Here is a 26,794-nt window from a genome sequence, read left to right on the forward strand (position 1 = left end):
TGGGAATGGAGAGGGAGTTTCAAATTCTAGAAGGCATTTGGAAGGCAGAATCTCTAAGACTTGGGTAAGGGGATAATGGAGAGGGAAGAGTGAAAGATGACTATGAGTTTTCAAGTCTAAAACATTTGAAGGGTATTTTCTTCCTTATATCCACCCTTTAATTTTTTTTTTTTCTGAAAAGTATCCTGATTAAGCTAATTAGAGTGTTTTCTCTTGTTTTTCAGATTTGGGCAGCCTGTTCTAGGGCCTGGCAGAAAGTCCACACAGTTCCCAGCCTGAATCGGTCAATTACTTTCAGAAGAAAAGGAAGACCTATGACATCCCTGGAGAGTCAATACCTGTGACATCCCTGGAGCGTTGGTACCTATGATATTCCTGGAGAGTTACTTGCTGCATACTTCCCTCAGGCCCTGCTGGCAGTAAAGGGCTATCTGTCCAGGCCCTCTAGCACCGGCCACCTGCCATTCACCTCTTATGCACTCCAGCACCCCCATCAGCTCCCTCTTCTCCTTCACCAGCCCGGCAGTGAAGAGACTGCTAGGCTGGAAGCAAGGAGATGAAGAGGAAAAGTGGGCAGAGAAGGCAGTAGACTCTTTAGTGAAGAAACTGAAGAAAAAGAAAGGAGCCATGGATGAGCTGGAGAGGGCCCTCAGCTGCCCAGGGCAGCCCAGCAAGTGCGTCACAATCCCCAGGTCCCTGGATGGGCGGCTGCAGGTGTCCCACCGCAAGGGGCTGCCCCACGTCATTTATTGCCGCGTGTGGCGCTGGCCTGATCTCCAGTCTCACCATGAGCTGAAGCCGCTGGAGTGCTGTGAGTTCCCGTTTGGCTCCAAGCAGAAAGAGGTGTGCATTAACCCCTATCACTACCGCCGGGTGGAGACCCCAGGTGAGACCTCTCCCTGATGTCACGGTTTATTTGAAAAGTTAAGGAGCCTTGTCCCACTTGATGAGGAGTGATGGGGCCTCACCAAGACAAGCCCTATCCCCCAACCTCACCAAAGGAAAAGGAAGAGGGGGAGCTTCAAATCTGAGGAAGTAATCCAAACGTTTATAGTCAGAAAAATCTAGAAAGAAGATACTTCCAGGATACATGTAAATTTTGTGAGATTTTGAAACATGAAGCTTTGTTTTGATGTATTTTGCAGTTATCATCATCATGTTTTTCCAGTTGTTGGGGTCTTAGAAGGTCTTAATATGGACTTGCTCTGATTAACAGTAAAACGTGAATATCCTAGGGTGCCTGGCTGGCTCCGTCAGTTATGTCTGATTCTTGATTCCGGCTCAAGTCATGATTTCATGGTTTGTAAGATCAAGCCCCAAGTCAGGCTATGCACTGACTGTGCAGAGCCGGCTAGGAATTCTTTCTCTCCCCCTTTTTCTCTCACCCACCTCTGTTCGCTCACTCTCTCTCTCTCAAAATAAATAAACTTTTAAAAAAAGGAACATCCTTCTTCCTATCCTCTATCCCTCAACAAGACTGAACTAAAGAAGGTTTTTGCTGCCACTTTTCCCAAGCTCGGTTATGTGGAAGTATCTCATATCTGGGTCTGAGAACAGCCGGTGAAAGAATTGCTACACATCCTTCTAAGACGGAAAGCAACAGGGGTAGGAAGAGATTAGCAGTTGTTCTTAAATATGGCTTTAAGTATAAGCAAGTGCTGGTCTAAAACTCTCCACATAACCGTGTGTGTGTGTGTGTACGTATATTTCACCCCCTTTATGAAGTCTGATGTCTACCCTTGTCCTACACACTGGCTGTAGCAGTTTGACTACACTTCTCTTTGGATGCATTGTTCCTATGGCTGTAGGGCTACAGTTTTCATAGGCACTTCCTCTTCCTGACTGGCCGCCTGTCTCATTCCAGGAGACCTGAGGGCTGGCACATGACCTCTGCAAAATGGCCCACGTCCATTAAGAGATGGTTGTGTCTAGAGGTGCCTGGGTGGTTAAGTCTGTTGAGCATCTGACTTAGGCCCAGGTTGTGATCTCACAGTTCATGAGTTCAAGCCCTGAGTCGGGCTCTACTGCCAGGACAGAGCCTGGAGCCTGCTTCAGATCTTCTGTCCCCTTTTCTTTACCCCTGCTCCCCTGCTTGTTCTTTCTCTCTCTCTGTCTCTCTATCTCTCTGTCTCTCTCAAAAATACACAAACATTTGAAAAAAAGACAGAGAGGTGGTTGTGTTTAGGTAGGCCTGGCTCTGAGGTCCCGTTAACCTTACAGCAGTACTGGAGAAGTGTCCAGCCTACTGTGGTTTGAGCTAGGCAACCTTTCAGGCTCCCAAATCTTGCTGTCATGTTGTAAAACTATGGTCAGGGAAGTCACCACCTGTGTGTGGATCCTTCTCACAATTTCCTCATCCTGGGATTGAGTGACTCCCTGTAGAAGACTGTTGAGAAAGCCCTGGCGATTCTGATGCTTTGACTAGATGATATAGGTCTTAGCTTTCTTCTTTTCTGCTTATCTCTGGGCTCTTTCTATATGCCAAAGAAACAACAAAAACAAAAAAAGAACAAAAAAGTCATTCAGGTCCAAGTTTATGACAATGACTGGATTCCTTTTTTTGTTTGTTTCAAAGATTTGAGTTAAGCAAGCACTCAAAATCTACTCGATGGAAAAAAAATGTTCATTAAGAAATCATTTCTCGGGACACCTGGGTGGCTCAGTCGGTTAAGCCAGTCAGTCTGACTTCTCATGGTTTGTGGGTTCCAGTCCCGTGTTGGGGTTTGTGCTGACAGCTAGCTCAGAGCCTGGAGACTGTCTTTGGATCCTGTGTCTCCCTCTCTCTCTGACCCTCTTCTGCTCATGCTGGCTCTCTTCCTCTCTTTCAAAAATAAATAATAAAAGGGACGCCTGGGTAAGTTGGTTAAGCGTTTGGCTTTGGCTCAGGTCATGATCTCATGGTTAGTGGGTTTGAGCCCCGCATCAGGCTCTGTACCGATAGATAGTTCAGAGCTTGGAGCCTGTCTTCAGATTCTGTGTCTCTCTCTCTGGCCCTCCCCTGCTCAAACCATCTCTCTCTCTCTCTCAAAAATAAATAAAACATTAAAAAACATTTTAAATAAATAAATAATTTTTAAAAAACATTAAAAAAAAGAAATCATTTCTCTCTTCCTGAGTCATGTTCATTGTCTCTGATTTTCCTTTTGAATACTAAAAAACCTAAGTTGAAAGTCAAATTTGGTGTTTTAGTTTATGTAAGGTTCTTTTAGAAATGTTAATGCAAGGGGCACTTGAGTGGCTCTGTAGGCTTGGTCAGTTAAATGTCAGACTTCAGCTCAGGTCATAATCTCCTGGTGCATGAGTTCAAGCCCTGTATTGGGCTCTCTGCTGACAGCTTGGAGCTGAGAGCCTGCTTTGGATTCTGTTTCTCCCTGTTCTCTGCCCCTCCTTCATTCATGCTCTGTTTCTCTCTCTCTCTCAAAAATAAACATTAAAAAAGTTAATGTGAATATTTTTACATATGGCAGATAGATTTCATGTTATTATATTTTGGTTTTGACTTTCAAAATGAAAGATGGGTAGACATGATATTAATTGTAAGGTAATATTTAAGCTACACATGATTTTTTATTCCCAACTTTGATATTTTTTATTAGAAGAAGCAGATTTTACATTTATCTTTCTGGTCATGTTTAAATTAAATATTTTGAGAACATGGGGATTCTTGCTTAACAGTAATGTTAAGCAAGTTTATTGGGTTCCTAATTATAACGTTTAAGTTTTTCATTTGAAATCTCATTTTCTTGACCGCATCATTTTAGGGACATTGAAGGCTGCCCTCAGATTTTCTTTTTATTCACACAACCACTTAAATCATCTATTTAATTCATTTTCAAACTACCTGTAGTGAAGGACCGGTTTTTAATTTTTAAATTTCCAACCCTTCAAGTATCAATACTTCTATAATACAAATGAATTACATTTAAGAAGCAAATGAACATTTAAGAAGACTTACAAAATCCAAGCTCAGTTTTGTTTTTGTTTTTGTCTTACTATTCATTTCAACAGATATAAAATTGCTCTGTCAAATTGCTATTCAAGTTTGTAAACATTAACTCTCAGTTTCAAGACTACACGCTCATCGACTGCCACCCAGCAGTTGGTACAGGTGCCCCTAGTCCCCAAACTTCACTTTGCATGGCTTGAGTTTAGTAGAAGTCATGCAAAAAGGGATTTTACTTTTTATTTTGTGTGACTAGAGCTTCTTTCAGGAGGACAATTTCTGGTTTTCCTTTTGAATAATAGAAATACATATCAAAACCACATGACTTTTGAAAAAGATACAAACACTTTTTTCAGCTCTGCTTTATACACAACCCTCATATGCAGTGACTCTTGCTACTGTTTTCCCCCATGAATGCTTAGTTGTTAAGACAGTGTGGTATTTGGGGGGCCTGGGTGGCTCAGCAGGTTAAGCATCTGACTTCGGCCTAGGGCATGATTTTGAAGTTCATGAGTTTGAGCTCCACGTTGGGCTCTGTGCTGACAGCTCAGAGCCTGGATGGAGCCTGCTTCAGATTCTCTCTCTCTCTCTCTCTGTCTCTCTGTCTCTGTCTCTCTCTCTCTCTCTGTCTCCCCCTCCCTCCCCCTCCCTTTCCTCTGCTCATGCTCTGTCTCTGTCTTAAAAAAAAAAGATAGTGTGGTATTTAAAAGGTAGCATAAAATTGAACCATTGTCTATAATCTCACTATGTCATCTTTGTAAGCAGCAGTTGTGATCTAGAAGTGGAATTTAGTACTAGGAATAACTATTACTATGGATTGAACATTTATGTACCCCCCCACCCCACCCCATGAATATGTTGAAAATCTAATGCCTAAGGCGATGATATCAGGAAATGGGGACTTTAGGAGGTGATTTGGTCATGAGGACAGACCCTTATGAATGGGATTAGTGCTCTTCTGAAAGGGGCCTCTGGGAGATCACTCATCCCTTTCTACCTTGAGAGGACCCAGATGATCAGAATAGATAGCCTGAGAGCTTTCTTCAGAATCTGACACCCTGATCTTGGACTCCCCAGCCTCTGGGACTGTGAGGAATAAATTTTTATTGTTTATAAGCTACCCAGTCTGTGGTATTTCTGTTTAAACAGTCCAAATGCCCTAGGACAGCTATGTTTTGAGTGAAAATGTTTAAAAATATGATCAGTGTAAATCCAAGGTAACTAGCCAGTTAGGCTGAATAACAGCAGAATGATACCATTGGTTTTCTTTATAAAAATTTTTATCCAGATGATAAAAACACATTATCAAGGCATTTGTCTCAATAAAGGAAAACAACCCCGCCCCTTTTTTCTTTTGGTGCCTCTGATCTTCGGCCTATGAAGAAATGGAATTCTCTATATTCAGAGAGTGTGAGCCACTCAAAAAAGAAAAATGAGTGTCAATTTGAGCCTTGTTATTGTGATAAAGAAACATCATTGCAAAAGAAGCCATATACCATTTACTCTGTCGGGCCCTCACTTTCAGACAACTCATGAAACAAGTCACCTTTTTGTTCCTGCGTATTCATGGAACACGTAAAAGGAAGTCCAATGGCTTATCATCCAGCTCATTTTTGAATGATGATGTTGGGTGTCCTATGATGTCATAAAGCAGTATATGCACATATTGACTTTTAAAGGAGGAAGAAATCATCTGTTTCTCTGCCACCCTCAACTATGGTGGTTTAGTTTAAGACTTTTCATTTACCCGTTTAAGTTTCTTTTCTATGGGTAGAATGAATAAATGGTGCTTGTTAAGAAAGACATAGATGTATTATGGTGGGTAAGTGGTGGACTTTGCGACTGATGTGATTTTATTGCTATTGTTTGTTTATTACAAAACTTTTACTTTTAAAAAAAATTTAAATATTTGTTTATTTTTGAGAGAGAGCACAGGTGAAAGGAGGGTAGAGAGAGAGAGAGAAAGGGAGACACAGAATCTGAAGCAGGCTCCAGGCTCTGTGCTGACAGCTCAGAGCCTGACGCGGGGCTCGAACACACAAACTCTGAGATCATGACCTGAGCCAAAGTCGGAAGCTAACTGACTGAGCCATGCAAGTGCCCCCAAAACATTTACTTGTTTATGAAAGTTTTTGTCGATACTTGCATGCAGTAACATATCAACAGTGTGATTAAAAACAAGAGCTACCCCATCCATCTCCAGAAAAAAAACTCTTTTAATCATTCTTGGGTAGTTCTTTTGCTAGTTCCCTCCATTATTACCAAAAATTATGGAGATAACTCTAGATAACATACTTACACAACTAGACAGTGTTTACACATTGATTCCTAAAAATTGTGGATGTAACTCTATATAATATGCTTCTAAATCCGTTTCTGAATTTATCGCCATTAGATAATTTCATTGACTAGTTCAAAAGATAAAGATTTAGCTAATTTCTATTAACTTCTCTCTTTTTTCTTTTTAAATCTTTGATATCTATTATTTTAGTTTATGGTTTATGTTATTTTTTGGCTATTGTATTGTATTTCCATTGTGGGATCTGGTGATAAGACTTATTTTTCCTTAGATGGTCCTTGGTCCATTGTTTTCTAGTGTCCAGCATTGGTGATAGGAAACCAATAGCCAGTTCAGTTCAGTTCAGTTCAGTTCTCACATCTTCATAGGTGACTTAAAGCCCTCTAGGAGCCCTTAGAATATTCCATTCACCCTTCGATGTTTGCAGCTCAAGGTGGTATGACCAGGTCTGGATCTCTTTCCGTTAACTGGGTTGTGTACTCTGTGGCTCTTTTCGATGTGGTGACATAGATCCTTCTTTAGCTCTGGGAAATTTTCTTCTGTTCTTTCTTTGATCACTTCCTCCCTCTGTTTTCTCTGCTTCTCTTTCTGGAACTTACGTTGGTCACAGGTTGTACTCAGCAATATTTATTGACAACTGCCAGGTGTTGTAACACTTTAGAAATCACTAGGGACTAGGAATGCCTAGTTAATACTTGCTTTTGAGAATTGCATCCATTCCTAACTTTTTATATAGAATCAGGATCAAAAATATTCTTTTTTTAAAGTATGTAATTCAGAAGAAACACACATTGGGCTTTATTTATAAATTCTCTTATTGCTGCTTATATCTTACTTTTAAAACTGTTTACTTTTTACTTAATGATTTTTAGTTGCTTTTAAATCTTTCTGGTAAAGACCAGCAGAATTTTATTTATTTATTTGTTTGTTTGTTTGTGTATTTATTTATTTTTACTTTAGCAGCACCACTGAGCCTAAAATTTAGGCTGGCCACCTAAATAATTCAACATGGTCTCTGAAGGAAAAATATTCTGAGCATCACTTAGAAATCGATTTTGCCTTAAAAAAAATAACCGCTTTATTGGCAGAATTAAGGAGGACACAAAAATTAGATCTGCAGAAGACCAGATAATGGGGCAGTTCTGGTACTTTCTGTGGTAGGAATGAATAGACAGTCTCTTTAGAGTGCTGACATCAGAATGATTCTCTTCTAAACTTTTTTTTTTAACTGCGATACTCTGTTTAATATTCAGCTTGCAAGTAGAGTGTTTAAGTGTTAAACATTAGCATTTAGCTTGTTTCATGAGCTCACTTTCTGGGAAAAGGTGGGACCTTAACTGACAGTTGTACAGTAAGCACAAAGAATGGTGGATGGGTAGTTCCCAGAAAACAGTTTTCTCAGCTAACAGACACAAACAGCAAGCGTCCACTGGATTTTGTGCCAACGGGCCAATGTTCAATTCTAACCCACTGGTTCCTTTCTCATCCTAGTGCTGCCGCCGGTGCTTGTGCCAAGACACAGTGAATACAACCCCCAGCTCAGCCTCCTGGCCAAGTTCCGCAGTGCTTCCCTCCACAGTGAGCCTCTCATGCCGCACAATGCCACCTATCCCGACTCTTTCCAGCAGCCTCCGTGCCCTGCCTTCCCTCCCTCGCCCGGGCCAGGGCACATGTTCTCACAGTCCCCGTGTACCGCCGGCTACCCTCACTCCCCTGGAAGCCCCTCCGAGCCAGAGAGCCCCTATCAACACTCAGGTCAGTAAAAACTGCAGCCGGTCTATGTAGACTATGACCCAACGCAGTTATTCATGGTGGGACCGTCATCATTATAATCACTGGTCACTGATGTGCATCTGGAGCTTTACAGTTTCCTGGGCCACTAGACCCTGCCCTCTTCTAAGATCAGGACAGTTGGGAGCAGTTATTCTGGACTTACAACATGTCTTTACTCTGGTGTCTTGATTCTAATCCTCTGGAAGCACTCAGAAACTAAGTGGGTTTTTTTTTTTTAAGTAGCAGCATTAAAATAATAAAATACCTCTCTGACGAAGCAGGAAGACTTGGCCTGAGGGCAAGCAACATGAGGATATATCCTTGGGCTTTTCTCTGCATAACTTCACTGGGGCAGAGTCAGGCCTCACCAGGCCAGTGCATCATCCTTTTGTGTTGTGTGAAGCCAGCACAGCATCTGGAAAACAGACTTATTCAGTAAACAGTTGCTGAACTGAAAAAGCCTGCATAAGGGAGAGGGAGTGTACGTGCCCTGGGCAAATGGGAGAATCAAGCACATTGTCATGATTGCACGTGTTACCATGCCTACAAGTGGTCTGAGATAATGAAGAAGCGATTTATATGCACCTCATGAGTGTGAGGTAAATTATATCTTGAGGAACAAAGGCATGGATAGGTTCATTTGGTGCTAGATGTTACCATCTGCCTCATTTATTTGTTCATATATTCATTTATTTAAGAGAGATTTATTGAACTTTTATTACATACAAGCATTGTTTAGGAAGCCGAAAGGAGAATTAAAAGATTGGTAAAAATCATCCCTGTTCTCACAGAACTTATAAAATGTGGGAAGATAGGAAAGGAGTTGCCCCTTCCTTTCTGAGTTATTCAGTTCTTCCCTTTGCCCCCTCAGCAATACGGCTACTAATTTCATACACGTTTATTATTTCATTTAACACACTACATTATATAATTCCTCATGGGTCTATTTTCCGCATTCAACTGTCAGCCATCTTCTCTTTTATATGTGTAGCACAGACCCTAAAACACAGTAGTTGCTCATTTGTTGGTTACAGAGTAAATGGATCACCACACAGGCATTTGGAACGCAGGGCTAGTGCTCAGGGTTATAGAAATAGGTGTTACTGAGTCTGGCGTGAGTTACTGAGCACCTGTGAAGTGGCGGGCACTCTGCTACTGCTACAGGCACAACGATGATCGATGACTACGCTCTGACTTTCAAGAGGTAGTAACTGTTGAGAACAATCATGGTCCCAGTAATGCCTGGGCAAATAATTACAAGGACTTGACCCAAGGAAGGGATATCAGGTTGGAAAGAAGACGATGAATTTGAGGAGGTAGACTCAATAGGACTTGATGTGGAGTGAGGCCCTGGGAGGAAGCTCAGGAGTCCTCCACACACCGTGGAAGGAGATGGTTTCTTGTCTTACGAGAGGCTGGATTCAAGGAGAAAGGGAAGCAACAGGAAGAAGTCATTTGAGGACGGAACCCTGGTTAAGGGACAGGAGAATAATTATGTCACAAAACACATTTACATAAAATGTATCTGCGCTGTAGAGATGGCCTGCACTGATTTCGTCTTCCTGCACTGGTGGGACTAGCAGACTGATATTTTCCCTCTTCCTACCCCTGAAGGATGGCCCTCCACAGCTATGCAGAAGCTGGTTGGTTTTTAAGCTGGTTGGTTTTTATGGAGGGAACAGCTCTTTTCATTTCAAAGATAAAATTCTTTTCTGAATGATTAACAGCAAAATGCATCCTGAATAACAGATCCACAGATAAGTGAGACGAAAAGGAAATCTTGAAATTAACTGGTTCAGCCCCTTAAGTTTATTTATACCAGCTTTATGGAGATGCAGTTCATACATTGTAGAGATCACACATTTAAAGCATGGAATTTAATGTTTTTTCATATCTTAATTTTTTAAGCTATAGTAAACTATGAATCACATAAAATATGCCATTTTAACCATTTTTAAGTGTGTGATGCAGTGGCATTAAGTACATTCACAGTTGTGAGCTACATTACCACTATTTCCGAAATCTTCTCATTGACCTGACAGGGAATCTGAATCCATTAAGCAGTAGCTTCTGATGCTCTTCCTCCCCCTTCCTCCAGTCCCTGGTAACTTCCAACCCACTTCTTATCTCTGTGAAGTTGCTTCCTCTCAGTACCTCACAGAAGTGGAATCCTACAATATCTGCCTTTTTTGTGTCTGCCTTATTTCAGTTAGCTTAGCTTTTCCATAGTTTAGGTTGTATCCTGTGTCAGTTACTTCATTTTTGTGACTGAACAATATTCCATTGAATGGACTTACCACATTAAGAGAATCCATTCGTTGGTTGATGTTTGGGTTTTTTCCACCTTTTGGCTAGTGTGAATGCTGTTGTAAACACTGGCATGCAAGCATCTGCTTCAGTCCCTGCTTTCAGCTCCTTTGGGCATATACCTAGGAGTGGATATGGTGATAGGGTAACTCTATGTTCAACCCCTGTATTTTATAGATAGACCCATTCAAGGACCTATAAAAGGGCTGCCTTGCATTATGACTTTTCCTATAAACAGGGTCAGTGTTTATTTTCTCACAAGGAAATGATTTATCCACAGTTGCACAATGTGGTCTGCATTGGAATTGCCAACCAGTGCCTGTAAATGTACATGGCTTCTTCTAGCCATTGATCTGAAGACTCAGAATTTCTGAGGAATCTGCATCTTTAACAAGTTTCACTGGCAATTTTTATGCACACTCTAAGTGTGGGAACTACTTGAATGGACTAAATTCAATTCAACAAAGGCAGACTGATACAACTTTTCATGTCACTGAACTTCATCCACCTCTAATGTAACAAGACTATTCTGAACAGACATTAGGGATGCATATGGGAGGAATCTGTTTTTCTGATGTTCTCACTGAAGGGTTCTTCCTCTGCTGCAGGAGTTTTTATTGTGTTGTGAATCAATTTCTGATAAGATACTATCCACTGAATGCACACCATTTGCCTAACCATGATCCCTGTCCAGTTATAGACCTGATATTTGGGGAGAAGAGCTCCACTCAGCGTGTCTGGAGGCACGGGTTATAATCAGGTTTCAGCTGTTCTGCATTTTGGGGAGGAGATTTGGTACTATCTCAGAGAGAGACCGTCTCTGTGATCATTATACAATCCATGGCAACCGAGGATTTGAAAATTAAGCTCACTTCAAAGAAGGTTTAGCTTTCTGCTTCGAAAGTCAGACAGGAGACTCTTCTGCTATTGCAAAAGCTAGAATAGCTCCTGGATTTGAAAAATCTTACCATACAGTCATTGGAACTTACAGCCCATGGATAACTCCTAAGTCAGAGGGAAAACTAACCAGCTGTTGTGTGAGGATGTCCGGACAACCGATTTCTCCTGTGTGACACTCGCAATGTCCTTCAGAGTAGCCTTATTCTATTACTGGCCTCTCTGTAGCAATAACGCTTTCCACCAAGCCCTGGAGTTTCACAGCAAGAAAGGTTGGGTCTGACTGTGCCGTTTATCAGTTTGACATTCCTCTGTTTTACTGCTTTCTTTTAGTTGACACACCACCCCCGCCTTATCATGCCACAGAAGCCCCAGGGACCCAGAATGGCCGGCCTGTAGATGCCACAGCTGATAGTCATTTAGTGCTGTCAGTGCCTCATGGAGGTAAATTTGTAGATGAACAGCTAAATGTAGCTGTTTTCCAAGAGCATTTCCTATTACCTCAAAACAAAACAAATCGAGAAACAGAATGAAATGTGCTAGCCTGCTATTTCACATGTGTTTTAAGGGGCAGAAAGCATGGCTGTGCATTTTAACTTTGGCATTCCTCAGTACTGTAGACTGAATGTTTGTTTATCATCTTGGTTACTAGAGTAAGTTAACTTGTTATTTTAAGCTAACGTTTAGATGTTTGTAGTTCTTGATATTTAGTGCAGGGAGTGGTATTTAAGTTAGCAATTCTGTCCCAATGCTGTTTATGCTATAGTTTTGTTGTGGCGCCTTTGATTTAGCTGAGAGAGGTGCTCTTACAAATAGACATAAATATGGAAGTAGGTTTCTTGCAGGATTTTATCTGTTTCTTATAATAAGCTAGATAAACGTTGCTCAGTTTTCATGTTCACATAAACCACACGGCGATCTTCGGTAAATGCAGGTTTTGATTCCGTAGATCCGGGGCGGGATCCAAGAATCAGCCTTCCTAGCAAGCTCCTAGGCGATGCCCAGACGGTGGTTCCAGGAACCACGCTGGGTGGGGAGGGTGTATGAGCTTGCCGGTTAACGTCTGCCAGGGGGAAGTCCGCTATCAGTAAGGGCCCTTTTGTAAACCAGATAACAACCCCTAATTTATGGTTCACAAATGTACGTTTTAGTGCATATAGGAATGCACAGTAGATATGACTAGGATATTCTAAGAGAGCTAATATAATCAATAAAAAGATGGAGAAAGAGTGTATGTGGAAAGAATTAGCACTCTGAACTACATTTCATTACTGATAATTAGCTTTGAAAAATTTGGCATAACATTCATGGATTTCCTAATGAAAGCTGTCTTTAAAATAGTTTATGCCATAAATAACTAAGTACTCCATGTGTACACAGCAGAGAATGTGAGTCTATGTAGGGTTTTTTTTTCTTTCTTATATAACTTAAAGTCCTATTTGGAGTTTTTGATTCAGCTTTTATTATATCCAGACTATTATTTTTCATCTTTAGTTTGTTAGCAAATGATACTCTTGTCACATAGATTCAGTTTGGTGAGGAGGTGACCTGCCTCCTTTAGAGGTGATGGAATTGACATCGATCTGTTCATATCGTTGTTTGTCAGGCCCCCTCAGGACTTACAACTATGATTACAAATGCTCTAACCATGGGAGGGTCACGAGGACTGTGGCCTCTGTGTCACATGTGTGTTAACCAGATGAGCCAACCATACATAGCTTCTGTCAAGTGACAGGTTCGAAAAGACCACAATGAGCGTCCTTGTCTTGCAGCCGCCTTTTTTTAATGGAGTTAGTGTGACTTTCCAGGTGGAATCGTGAGATGGGAAGCCAGCCATGACGGTAGTGATGTGCTATCTGGATCTTTTTTTTTTTTTCAGACTTTCGACCAGTTTGCTACGAGGAACCACAGCACTGGTGCTCTGTTGCGTACTATGAACTGAACAACCGAGTGGGGGAGACGTTCCAGGCCTCCTCCCGAAGCGTGCTTATAGATGGATTCACAGACCCTTCAAACAACAGGAACAGATTCTGTCTTGGACTTCTTTCTAATGTAAACCGGAACTCAACAATAGAAAACACCAGGAGACACATAGGAAAGGGTAAAAGCAAATGTCATTTCTATATTCTTCTGAGCTAGAACATGGGAGAGAAACAACATGGCCACATAACCTAGCAGGTTGGTCCTCAGGTGGTAAGCTGGGAGAGAGTGCCTAGGCTTTCAGGGTCTCAGTCTCTCTGCTTCTAGGGTCAGCATGGCATCTTTTGGAGGGTGGTGCAGGTTAAATATTATGAAGACAAACAAGTTGGTAAATATGAAAGCAGGATGAAATTATTGAATAGAAGTATCATGAATTATTGTCACATTGCCTAAGGATGCAAAATTTTGCTCTAGGGTTCCTGACAGGGACGTCAAAACAAGGAAATGAAACTGTACAATAATTTTTATCCCAAAGGAGGAAACATAGCCATTCATCAAAGGAAATAATACTTTCCCTTTGACAGAATTCTTAAATAAATTTCCCAGGTACTACGGTTTTACTTTCAAATGATTTTTATAAGAATCTCCAAGTGAAATTGAAAGAACATTAAAACGTCATGAAGCTGTGTGCTGAGGGGCTTTGCAGATCGCTCTGTGTGTTAGACTTGAGACTTATGCTGATGCCACTTGATCCAGAGATAGAATTCAGATATTAAAGGGTGTTGTCTGCCTTCTGGGAACCTTTCTGAAAGTAGCTTGGGTAAGGTGCCGCTGCTGCAGACATGGAGAGCTGAGGCTCTGTGCTGCTGCCTGAGAGCAAATCCCAGGTGAAGAAGCCATAGGAACAAGAGCCAGGACGGATGGCCTCTTATGAAGGCCAGAAAGTCTGTCGGGGGCTCACTGGATGAAAGGGCAATCCACCCCCAGGTGGTCTCCCATGCAGAGTCATAGTCTTCTCAGAAAGCTTTCAGAAGTGCTTTAATGTGGGGAAAAAAAAAAAAAGTTTTTTTAGAGGAGCTAATAAGTCATACCATAAAGCATGACGTGCACACACAAAGTTGTCTTAGAATATTTTTTAAGTTATTTATTTATTTATTTATTTATTTATTTATTTATTTATTTTGAGAGAGAGAGAGAGAAAGAGAATGATCAGGGGAGGGGCAGAGAGAGGGGAGAGAGAATCCCAAGCAGGGTCCCCACTGTCAGCATGGAGCCCCATGTGGGGCTCCAACCTGTGAACAGTGAGAACATGGCTTGAGCCAAAATCAAGAGTCGGACACTTAACCGACTGAGCCACCCAGGTGCCCCAGAATATTTTTTAAAGGAAGAGCTATCAGTCTTCTCTGAGGTCAAGGCACTGTTTCTCAGGTGCTCCCCTAGATTATTTTGGTTTTGAGCAGCATGGCTTTCTGGAGCACCAGCCTGAATAAATTTGCAGCAAAAAGCCCACCTCGATTAGTGAATACCTTAACTTTTTCTATGGAGTTAATGGAGACACTTAGATATCAGAGATATGCCTCATCTCACAAATATTGTTGAGCATCTATTCTTAGCCAGATGATTCCAGCGTTAGGGATGTAGCATTTGGAAACAAAGAAACAAACAAACAAAAAACCCAAAAAATCCTGCTTTCATGGGCTACATATTATAACCCAAGGAAAGACAGAGAAGAAATAATGTTATATTTAATGATTAGAGAAAAACACAGGAGAGGAAGAGAATGGGGAGAACATGTTTTAATGTAGAATGAGGTAACCAGGGAGGGCTTTCCTAACAAGGTGCTATTTGAGCAGAAATGGAAAGAGGGAATTAGCCACATGAAGGGGGAACTTTTGAAGCAGAGAGAACAGCAGGGGTAAAGGCCTTGGAGCCTACCTGGTATGTTGTAAGGAACAGCAGGGAGGCCAAGGGGCCAAAGTGAATAGTAAGGGAAGGGGAAAATCTTTGGGGGTGGGGACAGGGAGGAAAGGAGGAGGTCGCAGTGACCTTGAGGCCATTGTAAGTGCTTTAGCTTTGACTCTGCTTAAAATAGGAAGATAGATTTAAGTTGAGACCTGAATTTTCACCTTAAAAGGATCCCCTGGCTATTATAATAAAATTTAACTGTTAGTAGAAGGGTAGAAGGTTTAAAAAAACATACCTGAAAGGTATATAGTAAATGTTAGCTTTGATTGTAGCTGAGTTTTTATTCTCTGCATCTCTGTATTGTAAATGTTCTCTAGTGAGCTTTCCTGCTCCTGTGAGGAGGTGATGGAGAGGGAGTGTTGGGGGAGGTGGGATGTGGCCTGAAGGGCATGCCAGGATTGCTGCAGCAGCGGGGCCCAGCTGGGCAGAGTGGCTGAGTGTGTGCACTCAGGCGGGCTGTTCAGCGTAGGCCGCACAGGTATAATGAACCTGTTTGTTCACCGTGTTGTCCAAAGAGACTTAAAGTCTTCAAATAACAGATTTGGGGGACTGACCTTGGCTACCAGCCCAGAGATGGCTTTGTGTGAATTAGAAGCCCCTTTCTCAAGATAAGTTACTGCCATCTTCTGGAGAAGCTTTATAATGATTATATAAATCCCGAAGGACTGTAAGGCACACCCTGGAATTTTGCAGTGCACAACTGCAGGCACAGTCCAGTGGAGGGCCTGTCCTCTGAACCAAAGCCCTAGAGTGGATCTGGAACTCTGTGTTTTTATATTATTATTTTTCTGATCATACATTAAAACATTTTCTTCTATTTTGGAAAATTTCAAACATACACAAAAGTGGGCAGAATCATGTAGTGAGTATTCATATTACCATCTCTAGCTTCAATAATGATTCACATTCTGTGCATTTTTTTCTTCTGTCCCTCCACAATATTTTTGCAAGAGTACTCAAAAACATTTTTTAATGTTTATTTATTTTTGAGAGAGAGAGAGACCATGAGCAGGGGGCAGGGTGCAGAGAGAAAGGGACAGAAGATCCAAAGAGGGCTCTGTGCTGACAACAGCAAGCCTGATGTGGGGCTCAAACTCAGAAACTGTGAGATCATGACTGAGCCAAAGTCAGACACTCAACCTGCTGAACCACCCAGTGCCTCTTGCAAGAGTATTTTAAAATAAATCTCAGATTTCATATCCTTTCTCCATAGATGTGATATATATGTATGTATGTATACACTGATGTATATATCTATCTATGTACGGGGTTTCTAAAAGTACTGTTATTACACCCAGAAAAATGCACTTTCTTAAATCTCCAGACAATTCTGATACTCAGCGAGGTTGTTAAAATGGTGTGCAGAGGAGACAAACAACAAAGGCAAGGGGAAGCTCAATTTCAAAACCAGTGGGACCTTTTCACCAACCTCCCTACCTTCCTCCCAGTCTTCCCTGTCATCTCTCTGTCATTCAGACTGTGGAAGAAGACCAGAAGGGAACACACTTGCAGTCTGACTTAGCAGACCCAAATCACACCCAAGGGGTCTCTCTCGGTCCTCAGTAACCCCAATTCAGGACTCCACGCTTCCTCATCTCCTAAAACGTGGGCAGCAGTCACACACAAATGGGAGGCTCAGATGAAGAGGGATGCAGCCCAAGAGAAAATGCAGGGAGAGCTTGCCTCGGGAGCACGTTACCTGGGTCCTCTTTGCAGGAGGCACTTTCTTTGGGCATTTATCCTTTTTGCTCACTGTTCTCTATGGAGATTTTGAATCTAATATGTGTGGTTTAAAGCAACTGTTTTGGACTATCAAGTGGATGCAAATAAAATCACTTGCTTACTTGACTTTTCTTAAGATGCCACTGTCTCTAGCCAAATCCCAGCCTTCTTCACACTGGGGTTGAAGTCCACCCTTGTCTTGCCGTTCAGAGCTGTCTCAGGCGTCCACGTGCTCTTTCCATGGGCTCTGCCCCTTCTTTTTGCTCAGGACGCTAAACTACCACCTGCCTGTCCAGGGTCTTCTCTGCTTTCCTTACTCTGGCAACTGTGCTGTGGTTGCAGGTAATACTTTAACAGGATTGAAAATCATCCTTTAAATAAAGACCGGAGTCAGATAACAAAAGTCTGATCTCTTCTACTTAGTAGGTTCTGGGAGGATTATAACTTTGAAGGTCATTCAATTCAAATATACATACTAAACACTTAGCAGTCTTCTCTGGCCCTTTCCCCACTGGTTCAGCCTCTTCTGAAAACACCACCACTCCAGAGGCAGGCCTTCTCCCCCAGGAGGGCTCGCAGGGGCTGGTAAAGGAAGTCTGCTTGTACTCGCCCCTGCCTCACCCCCCACCCCCATGCCCACGCAGCCAGGTGACTATGTCCCAGCCAGTGCAGACCTTCCTGCCCACTCTTCACGGCCTGGGCCATTGGTGCCAGAGCCCAGGCTGTTCAGGGACAGTGAAAAGGGACATGAGAAACAGCAGGGAGTGGAGAGCTGAGGGAAAAAAAAAAAAGAGAGGGGGCCAGCCCACTGTAGGTGGTGAGAGGGGAACCTGGGCCTGAACATCAAATGCTTTAGCTTTGTGACTCCTCATCTGTGTCTCCAGTGCTACGGCTGCAATGCGTAGTACTGAAAACCATTCTTTTCTAAAACTCTATTAAGGGAAAGGAGCCGGGAAAAGGAAATGGTAATGCGATGGGAGGCAGGCACCGCTAATGCACGGTCGCCGCAGGTGCCGCTTAGAGCCTGCCAGAGGCACTGGGCAGCCAGCTGCCTCCATGATGTTTCCTCAGCTGCGCAGAGCCCCCAAGGGTCTCTAGATTCTGTTACTTGAAAATCTGTATTTGCAGTGTGAGGAGATCCAAAGTGTTCACTCTAGGTGTGTTCTGGGTCATTTCTGTGAACACCTTGTGACTGCGCAGCGATTGTGTTCACAATCATGTGGGCACCTAATGCTGGAGAATTGTGTTTCTGCTGACTGGATTTAACAGTCACTAGACTAGAACTTCTTCATTTTATTTAACCCCAGACACTTGCTATACATTTATGATAAGTTACATTAAACCCAGATACTTGGAGGGAAAGAATCAGCTCAGATTTAATTTGGAGTGAAAATTAGCCTGAGCAGCACCAATCCTGGGATACTGTCTTGCTTTTTTAAGTACAAGAATGTGAGATAAAGTAGCATAAGCTGCATTTTTATTGTGAATCTTTATGTCTGAAAAAGGTGGCAAGGATTTCTTTGTTCCTAAGTAAAACATCGGCATTATTTTTGTGATCTATAATAGTAGGTGACAAGTTAAATTTTTTTAATGTTTATTTTTATTTTTGAGAGAGAGTGAGAGCTGGGGAAGGGTAGAATGAGAGGGGGGCACATAGAATCCAAAGCAGGATCTAGGCTCTGGGCTGTCAGCACAGAGGCTGACACGGGGCTTAAACTCACAAACTACAAGAGATCATGACCTGAGCTGAAGTCAGACACCCAACCGACTAAGCCATCCAGCACCCAAAGAGCTTAAGTGAATAATGGGGCACCTTGGTAGCCCACTTGATTAATCATCAGACTTGGGCTCAGGTCACGATCTCACATTTTGTGGGTTCAAGCCTCATGGTGGACTCTGTGCTGACAGCTCAGAACCTGCAGCCTGCTTCAGATTCTGTGTCCTTCCTCTGTCTCTGCCCTTCCCCCGCTCATGCTCTGTCTCTCTCTCAAAAATAAATAAACATTAAAAAAATAGCGTGAATAAGCATGAGATCGAAAGAGAATGAGATCGAGAAGTAGTAAATGAGAGTCTCGGCAGTCACTGTAAACATGGGGGTTGCCATCTGCTTTTAAATGGACTGGTGAGAAAAAAACCCAGATTATAGTTAGAACAAGTGGGCATTGAGGTCACACTGCTTACTATGGTTGGTCATATTAACATTAATTTCGCAACAGACAGTCACACACCTTGAAGTTAGAATGAGAAGGGGATGGGTTAATCCTAAACTAATGGTGCTGCTGCTTGAGGACCCTGTTCTTGCCTCGCAGGCGTGCATTTATACTATGTTGGGGGAGAGGTGTACGCCGAGTGTGTGAGCGACAGCAGCATCTTCGTACAGAGCCGGAACTGCAACTATCAGCACGGCTTCCACCCGGCCACCGTCTGCAAGATCCCCAGCGGCTGCAGCCTCAAGATCTTCAACAACCAGCTCTTTGCTCAGCTGCTGGCTCAGTCCGTTCACCACGGATTCGAAGTCGTCTATGAGCTAACTAAGATGTGCACTATCCGGATGAGCTTTGTGAAGGTAAGGAGTGCGTGCTTTCAGATGTTAAGGTAGAAAATGGACAACTAAATAAAACGAGCCAGAGCCCACTCTTGGGTGATGTGTGGCAGCTCCCAGCAGTTCAGGTAGACAGCAGGGTTTTTGGGGGGGGCTTTCGGGGAACTCTGTTCAGATGTTTTGAGGAAGGGCTCCTCCATGAGTATCAAGTCTCTTATTTAGCAGTTACAAGAAAAATTTTAAACATATTAGTGTTGGGGGCACCTGGGTGGCTCAGTCGGTTGAGCATCCGACTTTGGCTCAGGTCATGATCTCACAGTTCATGGGTTTGAGCCCCGCGTCAGGCTCTGTGCTGACAGCTCAGAGCCTGGAGTCTGTTTCAAATTCTGTGTCTACCTCTCTCTCCACTTCTCCCCTGCTTGTATTCTGTCTCTCTCTCTCTCTCTAAATAAATAAATAAACATTAAAAGAATGTTAGTTTTGAAGGAAGAACTAGTTAAGGTAGTTACCTGATTTTATTTCATGCAGAAGATAAAGTGACAATGATAATTTTATAAGACTTCATGCCACAGAGGTTTTTTCCATTTCTGAAATTGCTGAGAACTATTGTCTCCAAATAACTGTTGTTGAATTTATCTGAATTAAATAGAACATTGCCCTAACTCTTTGAAAGCATGCAGACCAACAGAGGAGGAAATATTTGTAACTAAGCTACAAAACAGGCACTGCTGGTTGTAATACAAGCTAGTGTACAGTGAGTTACTGTTAGAAAGGCATAAACAAATTGGGGTAGAAATGCTATGGGTGGGTATGATTAACTCAGAGAGAAGTAGATGTTCTGTATATGAATATTGGTTGGATATTTCTTGAATTAGGTCTTACTCATGTTGCTGTGAAGGTTGGAGACCGAGGAAGTTACTTAGTGGGAAGAAACACAGCTGTGTTTGCACACGGAAGCCAGACATGCCAGTGTCACCATCGCTGTTGTGTCTCGTGCAAAGCACTGGTGAATAACTCTAATATTTCAAAATCTGAGCATGTTCATCATACTAACTGAGTATGTGTGACATAGTTTTCACATTGTTTCATACCCATCCAAGAATTCAGTATGACTTTTTTCAGGTTTTTTCCTAATGTTTATTTTGAGAGAGAGGGAGAGGCAGAAGGGGAAGGAAAGAGAGAATCCCAGGCAGGCTCCTCACTGTCAAAGGAGAGCCCACCTCAGTGCTTGAACCCATGAACTGTGGGGTCAGGACCTGAGCCAAAATCAAGAGTGGGACACTTGACTGTCCAAGCCACCCAGGTGCCTGTTCCAGGTTTTTTCCGAAGCAAATTTATTAATCTTTAAGATTGCCAGGAAAAATAGTTGTCCTATTTTTCCATAATTCTATTTTTATTTTATTTGTAATTTTAGTCTTTTTAAAAAAATTTTTTTGTTTTTTATTTGTTTTTGAGAGACAGTGTGAGCAGGGGAAGGTCAGAGAGAGAGAGAGGGAGACACAGAATCTGAAGACAGGCTCCAGGCTCTGAGCTAGCTGTCAGCACAGAGCCTGACACGGGCTCGAACCCACAAATGGTAAGAACATGACCTGAGCCGAGGCCAGATGCTTAATCGACGGAGCCACCCAGGCGCCCCAGTAATTATTTAAAATTGACAATCAAGAATATAGTTTCCAGTGGAAAAATGGATTTTTGAAATTATTTCTTTCATGATGACAAAGCAGTTTTTTTTTGTTTTGTTTTTTTAATTTTTTTAAAAAATGTTTTATTTATTTTTTGATACAGAGAGAGACAGAGCATGAGAGGGGGAGGGGCAGAGAGAGAGAAGGAGACACAGACATGGAAGCAGGCTCCAGGCTCTGAGCTAGCTGTCAGCACAGAGCCTGATGCGGGGCTCAAACCCACGAACATGAGATCTGACCTGAGCCGAAGTTGGAGGCTAAACCGACTGAGCCACCCAGGCGCCCCGACAAAGCAGTTTTATTTAAGTTTAATGTTAAGCTTTAAAACATTTTTATACTGGAAAGCAATTAGCAAATACCTGGAAATCTTTTCCAACGTTCTGATGCTTTACAGCCAGCAGGGGGCATTAAATTGTCATAAACGTACAGCCATTTGACTCCTAGTTGTTTTTTTTTCGAGTCTGTGTTTTTAAAATTAGGATGAAATGTGAGTACATCAGAGATAATCATTTCACTGTAATATAAGTTTGCACAGAAATATGATTGTCCTAAGATCAGTTAGATGTATTTCATACAGCTATATACAATTCACAGAAAACAGTTAACTAATATTGCAAATATAACAGACAACTAGTTTAAAAGAAACTTAAAGGTGTAAGGAGAAATGTGAAGTATGTGAGGTGACAGGTGACAACTGACCTTGTGGTGGTCATCTCGTGGTATATGCACACATCCAGGCCTCATCTTGTTCACCTACACCAAACCCGATGTGTATCAGCTGTATCTCAACAAACTGGAGGGCACAGTACAAGTAAAAATAATGTAAAATATCTCATTAGTAATTACGTATCAGTTATGTATTAATGTGATAATCCTAGATATATTGAATTGAGTAAAACACTATTAAAATTTTAAAAATACAAGAATTATAGAGGACTAAACACTGGTCGCTGCCACTGAGAGGTGCTGGGCTAGGTCGTCTTTAGCTCTGATTTTTACTGCTTCTAGGACTCATCCAGTCAGTCAGTGAGATACCACTGAGCGCCTACCTCGTGCCGCAGCAGGCGCCATTCTGGGCATTGGGACACGTCCGTGATTACTCAAGTTCTCTTCCCTCATGGAATCAATATTCCACTAGGGAGAGACCAGCAATAAACAACAGCTATACTAAAGAACTTGCATGGAAAGAGAAACATAGAGCAGGGTATGGGGCAGTGAGAGTACTGGAGTAGGGTAGTTTGCAAGTTTTAGAAAGGTGGGCAGCACGGGCCTCAGTGGGGACTTGAAGATATCTGGAGGGGAAGCAGAGGGAGGAGCAAACCCTACAGCAAGAGCATGCCCTGACATCTGTGGGAACCAGGAGGCCAGGGCACCTGGAGCGCGAGTGGGGAGCTGGGGGGTGAGATCAGAGCAGTGATAGGGAACCAGATCAATGCTTTGGAAGCCCCTACAAGGATTTCAGCTTCTACTCTAACAAGATAGGGAGCCTCTGAAGGGATTTGAGCAGAGGATTTCGTGATCTGACTTATATTTTTAAAGGATCACTACAGTTACTGTGTGGATTGCAAATATTATGCAGGCAAGGACGGAAGCAGAGAGATCAGCTAAGAGGCCATTGCGGTATTCAGTTGAGAGCTGAGAGTTGTTCCTATTAGGAGCATTATAGTAGCAGTTGTAAGAAGGGGAGGGATTCTGAGTTGTGCAGGTGACTATGTGAGGTATGAGAAGTGAGTGAGAGAGAAGTTTTCTTCACCCAGGGCTGCGAAGATAAAAGTGGGTCAGGTTTAGATATAAGATCGAGTTCAGTTTTAATGAGAGAAACTTTGCACTGACACACATCCCGGTGGAAATGCTGAACGGACAGTGAGAGGGATGAGTCAGGATTTAGGGAGAGAGGGCGGGGCTAGAGATGTCAATGTAGGAATTGTCAGCATATGCACAGTATCTGTCCATGAGCCCAAGTGGAACTGCCAGTAGTTTGAGTTTAACAGAAGATCAGAGGTTCTAGGACAGTGTCCTGGGACACTTCAACCTTAAAAGAGAAAGAACCAGCAAAGAAAACTGAGAAAGATTAACCAATGTAGTAGTAAAAGTGCTTTTTAAACCAAAAGAAGAAAGTACATTGAGGAGAGAAGATAAATCAAATCACATATTGCCCAAGTGACACGGAAACTGAGAGCTGGTCACTAATTTTAGCATGTAAATGGTTTTTTAAAATCTTTTTTTAAGGATTTAAAAAAATGTTTATTAATTTAATTTGAGGGAGAAAGAGAGTGAGCTAGGGAAGGGCAGAAAGAGAGAGAGAGAGAAAGAGAGAGAGAGAGAGAGAGAGAGAGAGAGAGAGAGAGAGAATCCCAGCAGGCTCCAAGATGTCAGCACAGAGCCTGACACAGGGTTCGATCCCAAGACTGTAAGATCATGACCTGAGCCAAAATCAAGAGTCGGACACTTAACTGGCTGAGCCAATCAGGTGCCCCATTTTTTTTTTCATCTTAACAGGAACAGTTGTGTTGTAGGCTGGGTTTGAAATGCTGATCAGAATGGAATTAAGAGAGAACAGAAGGAGAGGAATTGATACAGCCAGTTCAGACAACTCTTTAGAGGGTTTTGGCTAGAAAGGGGGTCAAAGGTATAGGGCAGTAGGTGGTGGAAGTGGTAGCCACAAGAGAAGTGTTTTGAAGGTGGGAGATATTTCATCATATTCCTATGTTGATGGGAATGATCCAGCAGAAAACAAAATATTATAGGAGAGAATGGGGAGATTTCCTGGAATGATGTCCTTGGAAAGGCGTTTGAGTCTTATGTACAACTGGATGGACTGGCTTATTTGGAAATACAGATAATTAATCTGTAGTGAGAGGTAGAAAGGTTGAGTATGTTGGTGCAGGTGTTGGGGAAACCCTTCTGATTGCTTCATTCCAGTCAAAACAAGAAAGAAGATCATCATTTTCAGGTAGACTGGGGAGTAGGTGTTAGAGGTTGTAGGGAAAGGGACAGGAGTGAGCAGTCACTTGGGGTGTGGGGGGTGGTTGGAGAGCACAGGGACTGGCGAGTGTCATTCTGTTGCGAGGTGGCATCAAAGGGGCACTTGAGGCTTGTGGTCACGAATGTAAAGTGTGATCAGGCAACATGGTTGTGTTGATATCCAGTTTTTTAAAAACTACAGATAATCACTGTTCCCAATAAGAGTAATTTGTGATCTCTCTTCATTTTTAAAAATAACTTTTCACTGGTATATAACATCTAGAAAAAAATACAAATTTATTTTTTCTTTATTTTTACTGCCTTTCCAATGAATGGTAATAAATGGAAAATTGCCAAAAAGTGAGCCAGAAAGAGAGAGAAGAAACAGGCTTTGTTAATCAACCTTGAATCATCAAGAGCACCCTCAGTTCTCTCTCTTTACAGTGTTCATATCCAGTCACTGGTCTGTAGTGAGCATCTGTTTTGTGCAAAACACTGTGTTCAGCAGTAAGGGGTTGACCGTAAGGTCAGGCTCCTTCTCGCGTGGAAGAGAAAATGATTTGCCAGGGTTTCCGATCTGACTAGAGGCCAGACCGTCTCTAGGTCTGTGTATTTAGTTGTGATCCCAGAAGTAATCCTTTGATTTGGACTCATCTCAGTGTGTCTGGTTGATGCAGAAGTTGTCCTGTACTTAGCGGAAGGTTGAGTGCACCTTCTCTCAGGTGTCAGGAGTGGCTCTGGTCTGTGGGCTCTGTGTGCACTGAGGCCTGTCTGTGTCACACCTCTGCAGGCTGACTGTAAAGTCTGGTGCCATCACTTTGGGCTCTATTTTTTTTTAATGCAATGTATGTCACATTGGCTAACATACAGAGTATACAGTGTGTACAGTGTGCTCTTGGTTTGGGGGGTAGATACCCATGATTCATCACTTGCATACAACACCCATTGCTCATCCCAACAAGTGCCCTCCTCCAAGCCTATCACCCACTTTCCCCCCCTCCCTCACCCCCCATCAACCCTCAGTTTTTTCTCTGTGCTTAAGAGTCTTTTATGGTTTGCCTCCCTCTCTCTCTGTAACTATTGTTTTCCCCTTCCCTTCCCCCATGGTATTCTGTTAAGTTTCTCAAGCTCCACATATGAGTGAAAACATATGATATCTGTCTTTCTCTGACTGACATATTTCACTCAGCATAATACCCTCCAGGTCCATCCACATTGCTGCAAATGGCAGGATGTCATTCTTCCCCATTGCCCAGTAGTATTTCATTGTATATATAATCATTGTATATATAAACCACATCCTCTTTATCCAATCATCAGTTGATGGACATTTAAGCTCTTTCCATAATTTCGCTATGGTTGAAAGTTCTGCTATAAACATTGGGGTATATGTGCCCCTATGCATCAGCACTCCTGTATCCTTTGGATAAATCCCGTGCTATTGCTGGGTAGTAGGGTAGTTCTAGTTTTAATTTTTTGAGGAACCTCCCCACTGTTTTCCAGAGCGGCTGCACCAGTTTGCATCCCCACCAGTGGTGCCAGGGAGTTCCAGTTTCTCCACATCCTCACTTTTGGCTCTCATCTTGCTTTTCAGGGCTGGGGAGCTGAGTATCATCGCCAGGATGTCACGAGCACTCCCTGCTGGATAGAGATTCATCTCCATGGACCACTGCAGTGGTTGGACAAAGTTCTGACTCAGATGGGCTCCCCACATAATCCGATATCTTCGGTGTCATAACAGTCAGTCACACCTCCATCGACATTTCTAGAACATAGATGCTGCCGCAGGCAGTGGCGTGCACCGTTTCAGACTCGCAGCTAGCGGAAGCTTCTACATATGTAAATACGTATAATATGTACCATTCATATTTTTTATCACCAGTTGTTTTGTGCTTTCTAGTTAAACCTGGTGCAGGTACAACGTGACTAGAAAAGCGAGTTTTCATGCCTGTGCTGCAATAATAGGAAGCAGCTTCTATTGTGGGTGGTAACGAATGAAAGGCAACCGTGTCGATAGTATTTGAAAAATGTTGGCAGAATAAAAGGCGGCTTTAGTCAGCCGCGTCATTATAAGGCATGTTGGGTGGCCTACCAGAAAAATATCAAAACTGTTTATATATTAAAAATCAGGGTACTAGCAGCACTAGAGCAAATAACACTTTCAGACAAAAGAAAACCATCAAATCCCTATAATTTAAACAATCTCACATTTAGAGTTATCAGCAAGGAAAACAACAACAGCAGCAGCAGCAGACCAAGCTTGTAAAATCAGTTATGTAAGATAAGTCCCATAAATGATTTTACTTCTCAAGTTGAAATACCTATAGCTGGATGGTTGTGCTGGTATTAATGGTACATTTGAAACAAATTTTAACTGTGATTGGAGAAGAAACTGTGAAGCTGGGAGCCATGTTGCCTCATAACCTACCACTGGAAAAAAAACAGAATGAGTCTAATACATGGGAAGTCTAATACGTGAAAATAGCAGGAAATGAGCATTATTCCAAATTGCATAACGAGACCAGAACTTTGTCCAAGAATCAGCCAAGGAGACACTTGCTCTCCATGTAGGGAATCAGGTCCCTGTTTTCCTGGTTCCTCAAGTCATGCACCCTGGCCACCTCTGGAATCTGCACAGGGAGCTAGAGGACCATGTGTGCGAATCCTGGGTGGAGAAGCAGCAGTAAAATAAGAGGGTTGGACAAAAGCATCCCATGTTTACTTACACCTTCTCTCATTCTCATTAGAAGACTCACGGCAAAGGCACTCCTTCTGCCACA

General features: G+C 42.4%; 1 protein-coding gene across 2 annotated transcripts; it reads left to right on the forward strand.

The window, feature by feature from the left end:
* The first annotated feature begins 229 nt into the window (after positions 1-229).
* On the forward strand, positions 230-26,496 carry SMAD9 (SMAD family member 9). 2 transcript variants are annotated; one of them, XM_029938613.1, is made up of 6 exons: positions 230-886; positions 7,734-7,997; positions 11,553-11,663; positions 13,099-13,320; positions 19,136-19,392; positions 25,609-26,496. In XM_029938613.1, exons 1-6 carry the CDS (start codon positions 475-477, stop codon positions 25,750-25,752), a joined length of 1,410 nt encoding a protein of 469 aa, XP_029794473.1. In that variant the 5' UTR covers positions 230-474; the 3' UTR covers positions 25,753-26,496. The 2 variants fall into 2 exon arrangements, with proteins under 2 accessions (XP_029794473.1, XP_029794474.1); XM_029938614.1 differs by lacking the exon at positions 11,553-11,663.
* Positions 26,497-26,794: the final 298 nt, after the last annotated feature.

This window comes from Suricata suricatta, chromosome 4 (genome assembly GCF_006229205.1).
Source record: "Suricata suricatta isolate VVHF042 chromosome 4, meerkat_22Aug2017_6uvM2_HiC, whole genome shotgun sequence".
In the NCBI taxonomy this organism is placed as follows: domain Eukaryota; kingdom Metazoa; phylum Chordata; class Mammalia; order Carnivora; family Herpestidae; genus Suricata; species Suricata suricatta.

Bases quoted from the DNA above. Each gene is read 5' to 3' on its own strand.
- SMAD9 (XM_029938613.1), top strand. From the start codon at position 475: ATGCACTCCAGCACCCCCATCAGCTCCCTCTTCTCCTTCACCAGCCCG. The intron at 7,998-11,552 runs GTCAGTAAAAAC...GCTTTCTTTTAG, and splicing joins GAGCCCCTATCAACACTCAG to TTGACACACCACCCCCGCCT. The intron at 13,321-19,135 runs GTAAAAGCAAAT...CTTGCCTCGCAG, and splicing joins CAGGAGACACATAGGAAAGG to GCGTGCATTTATACTATGTT.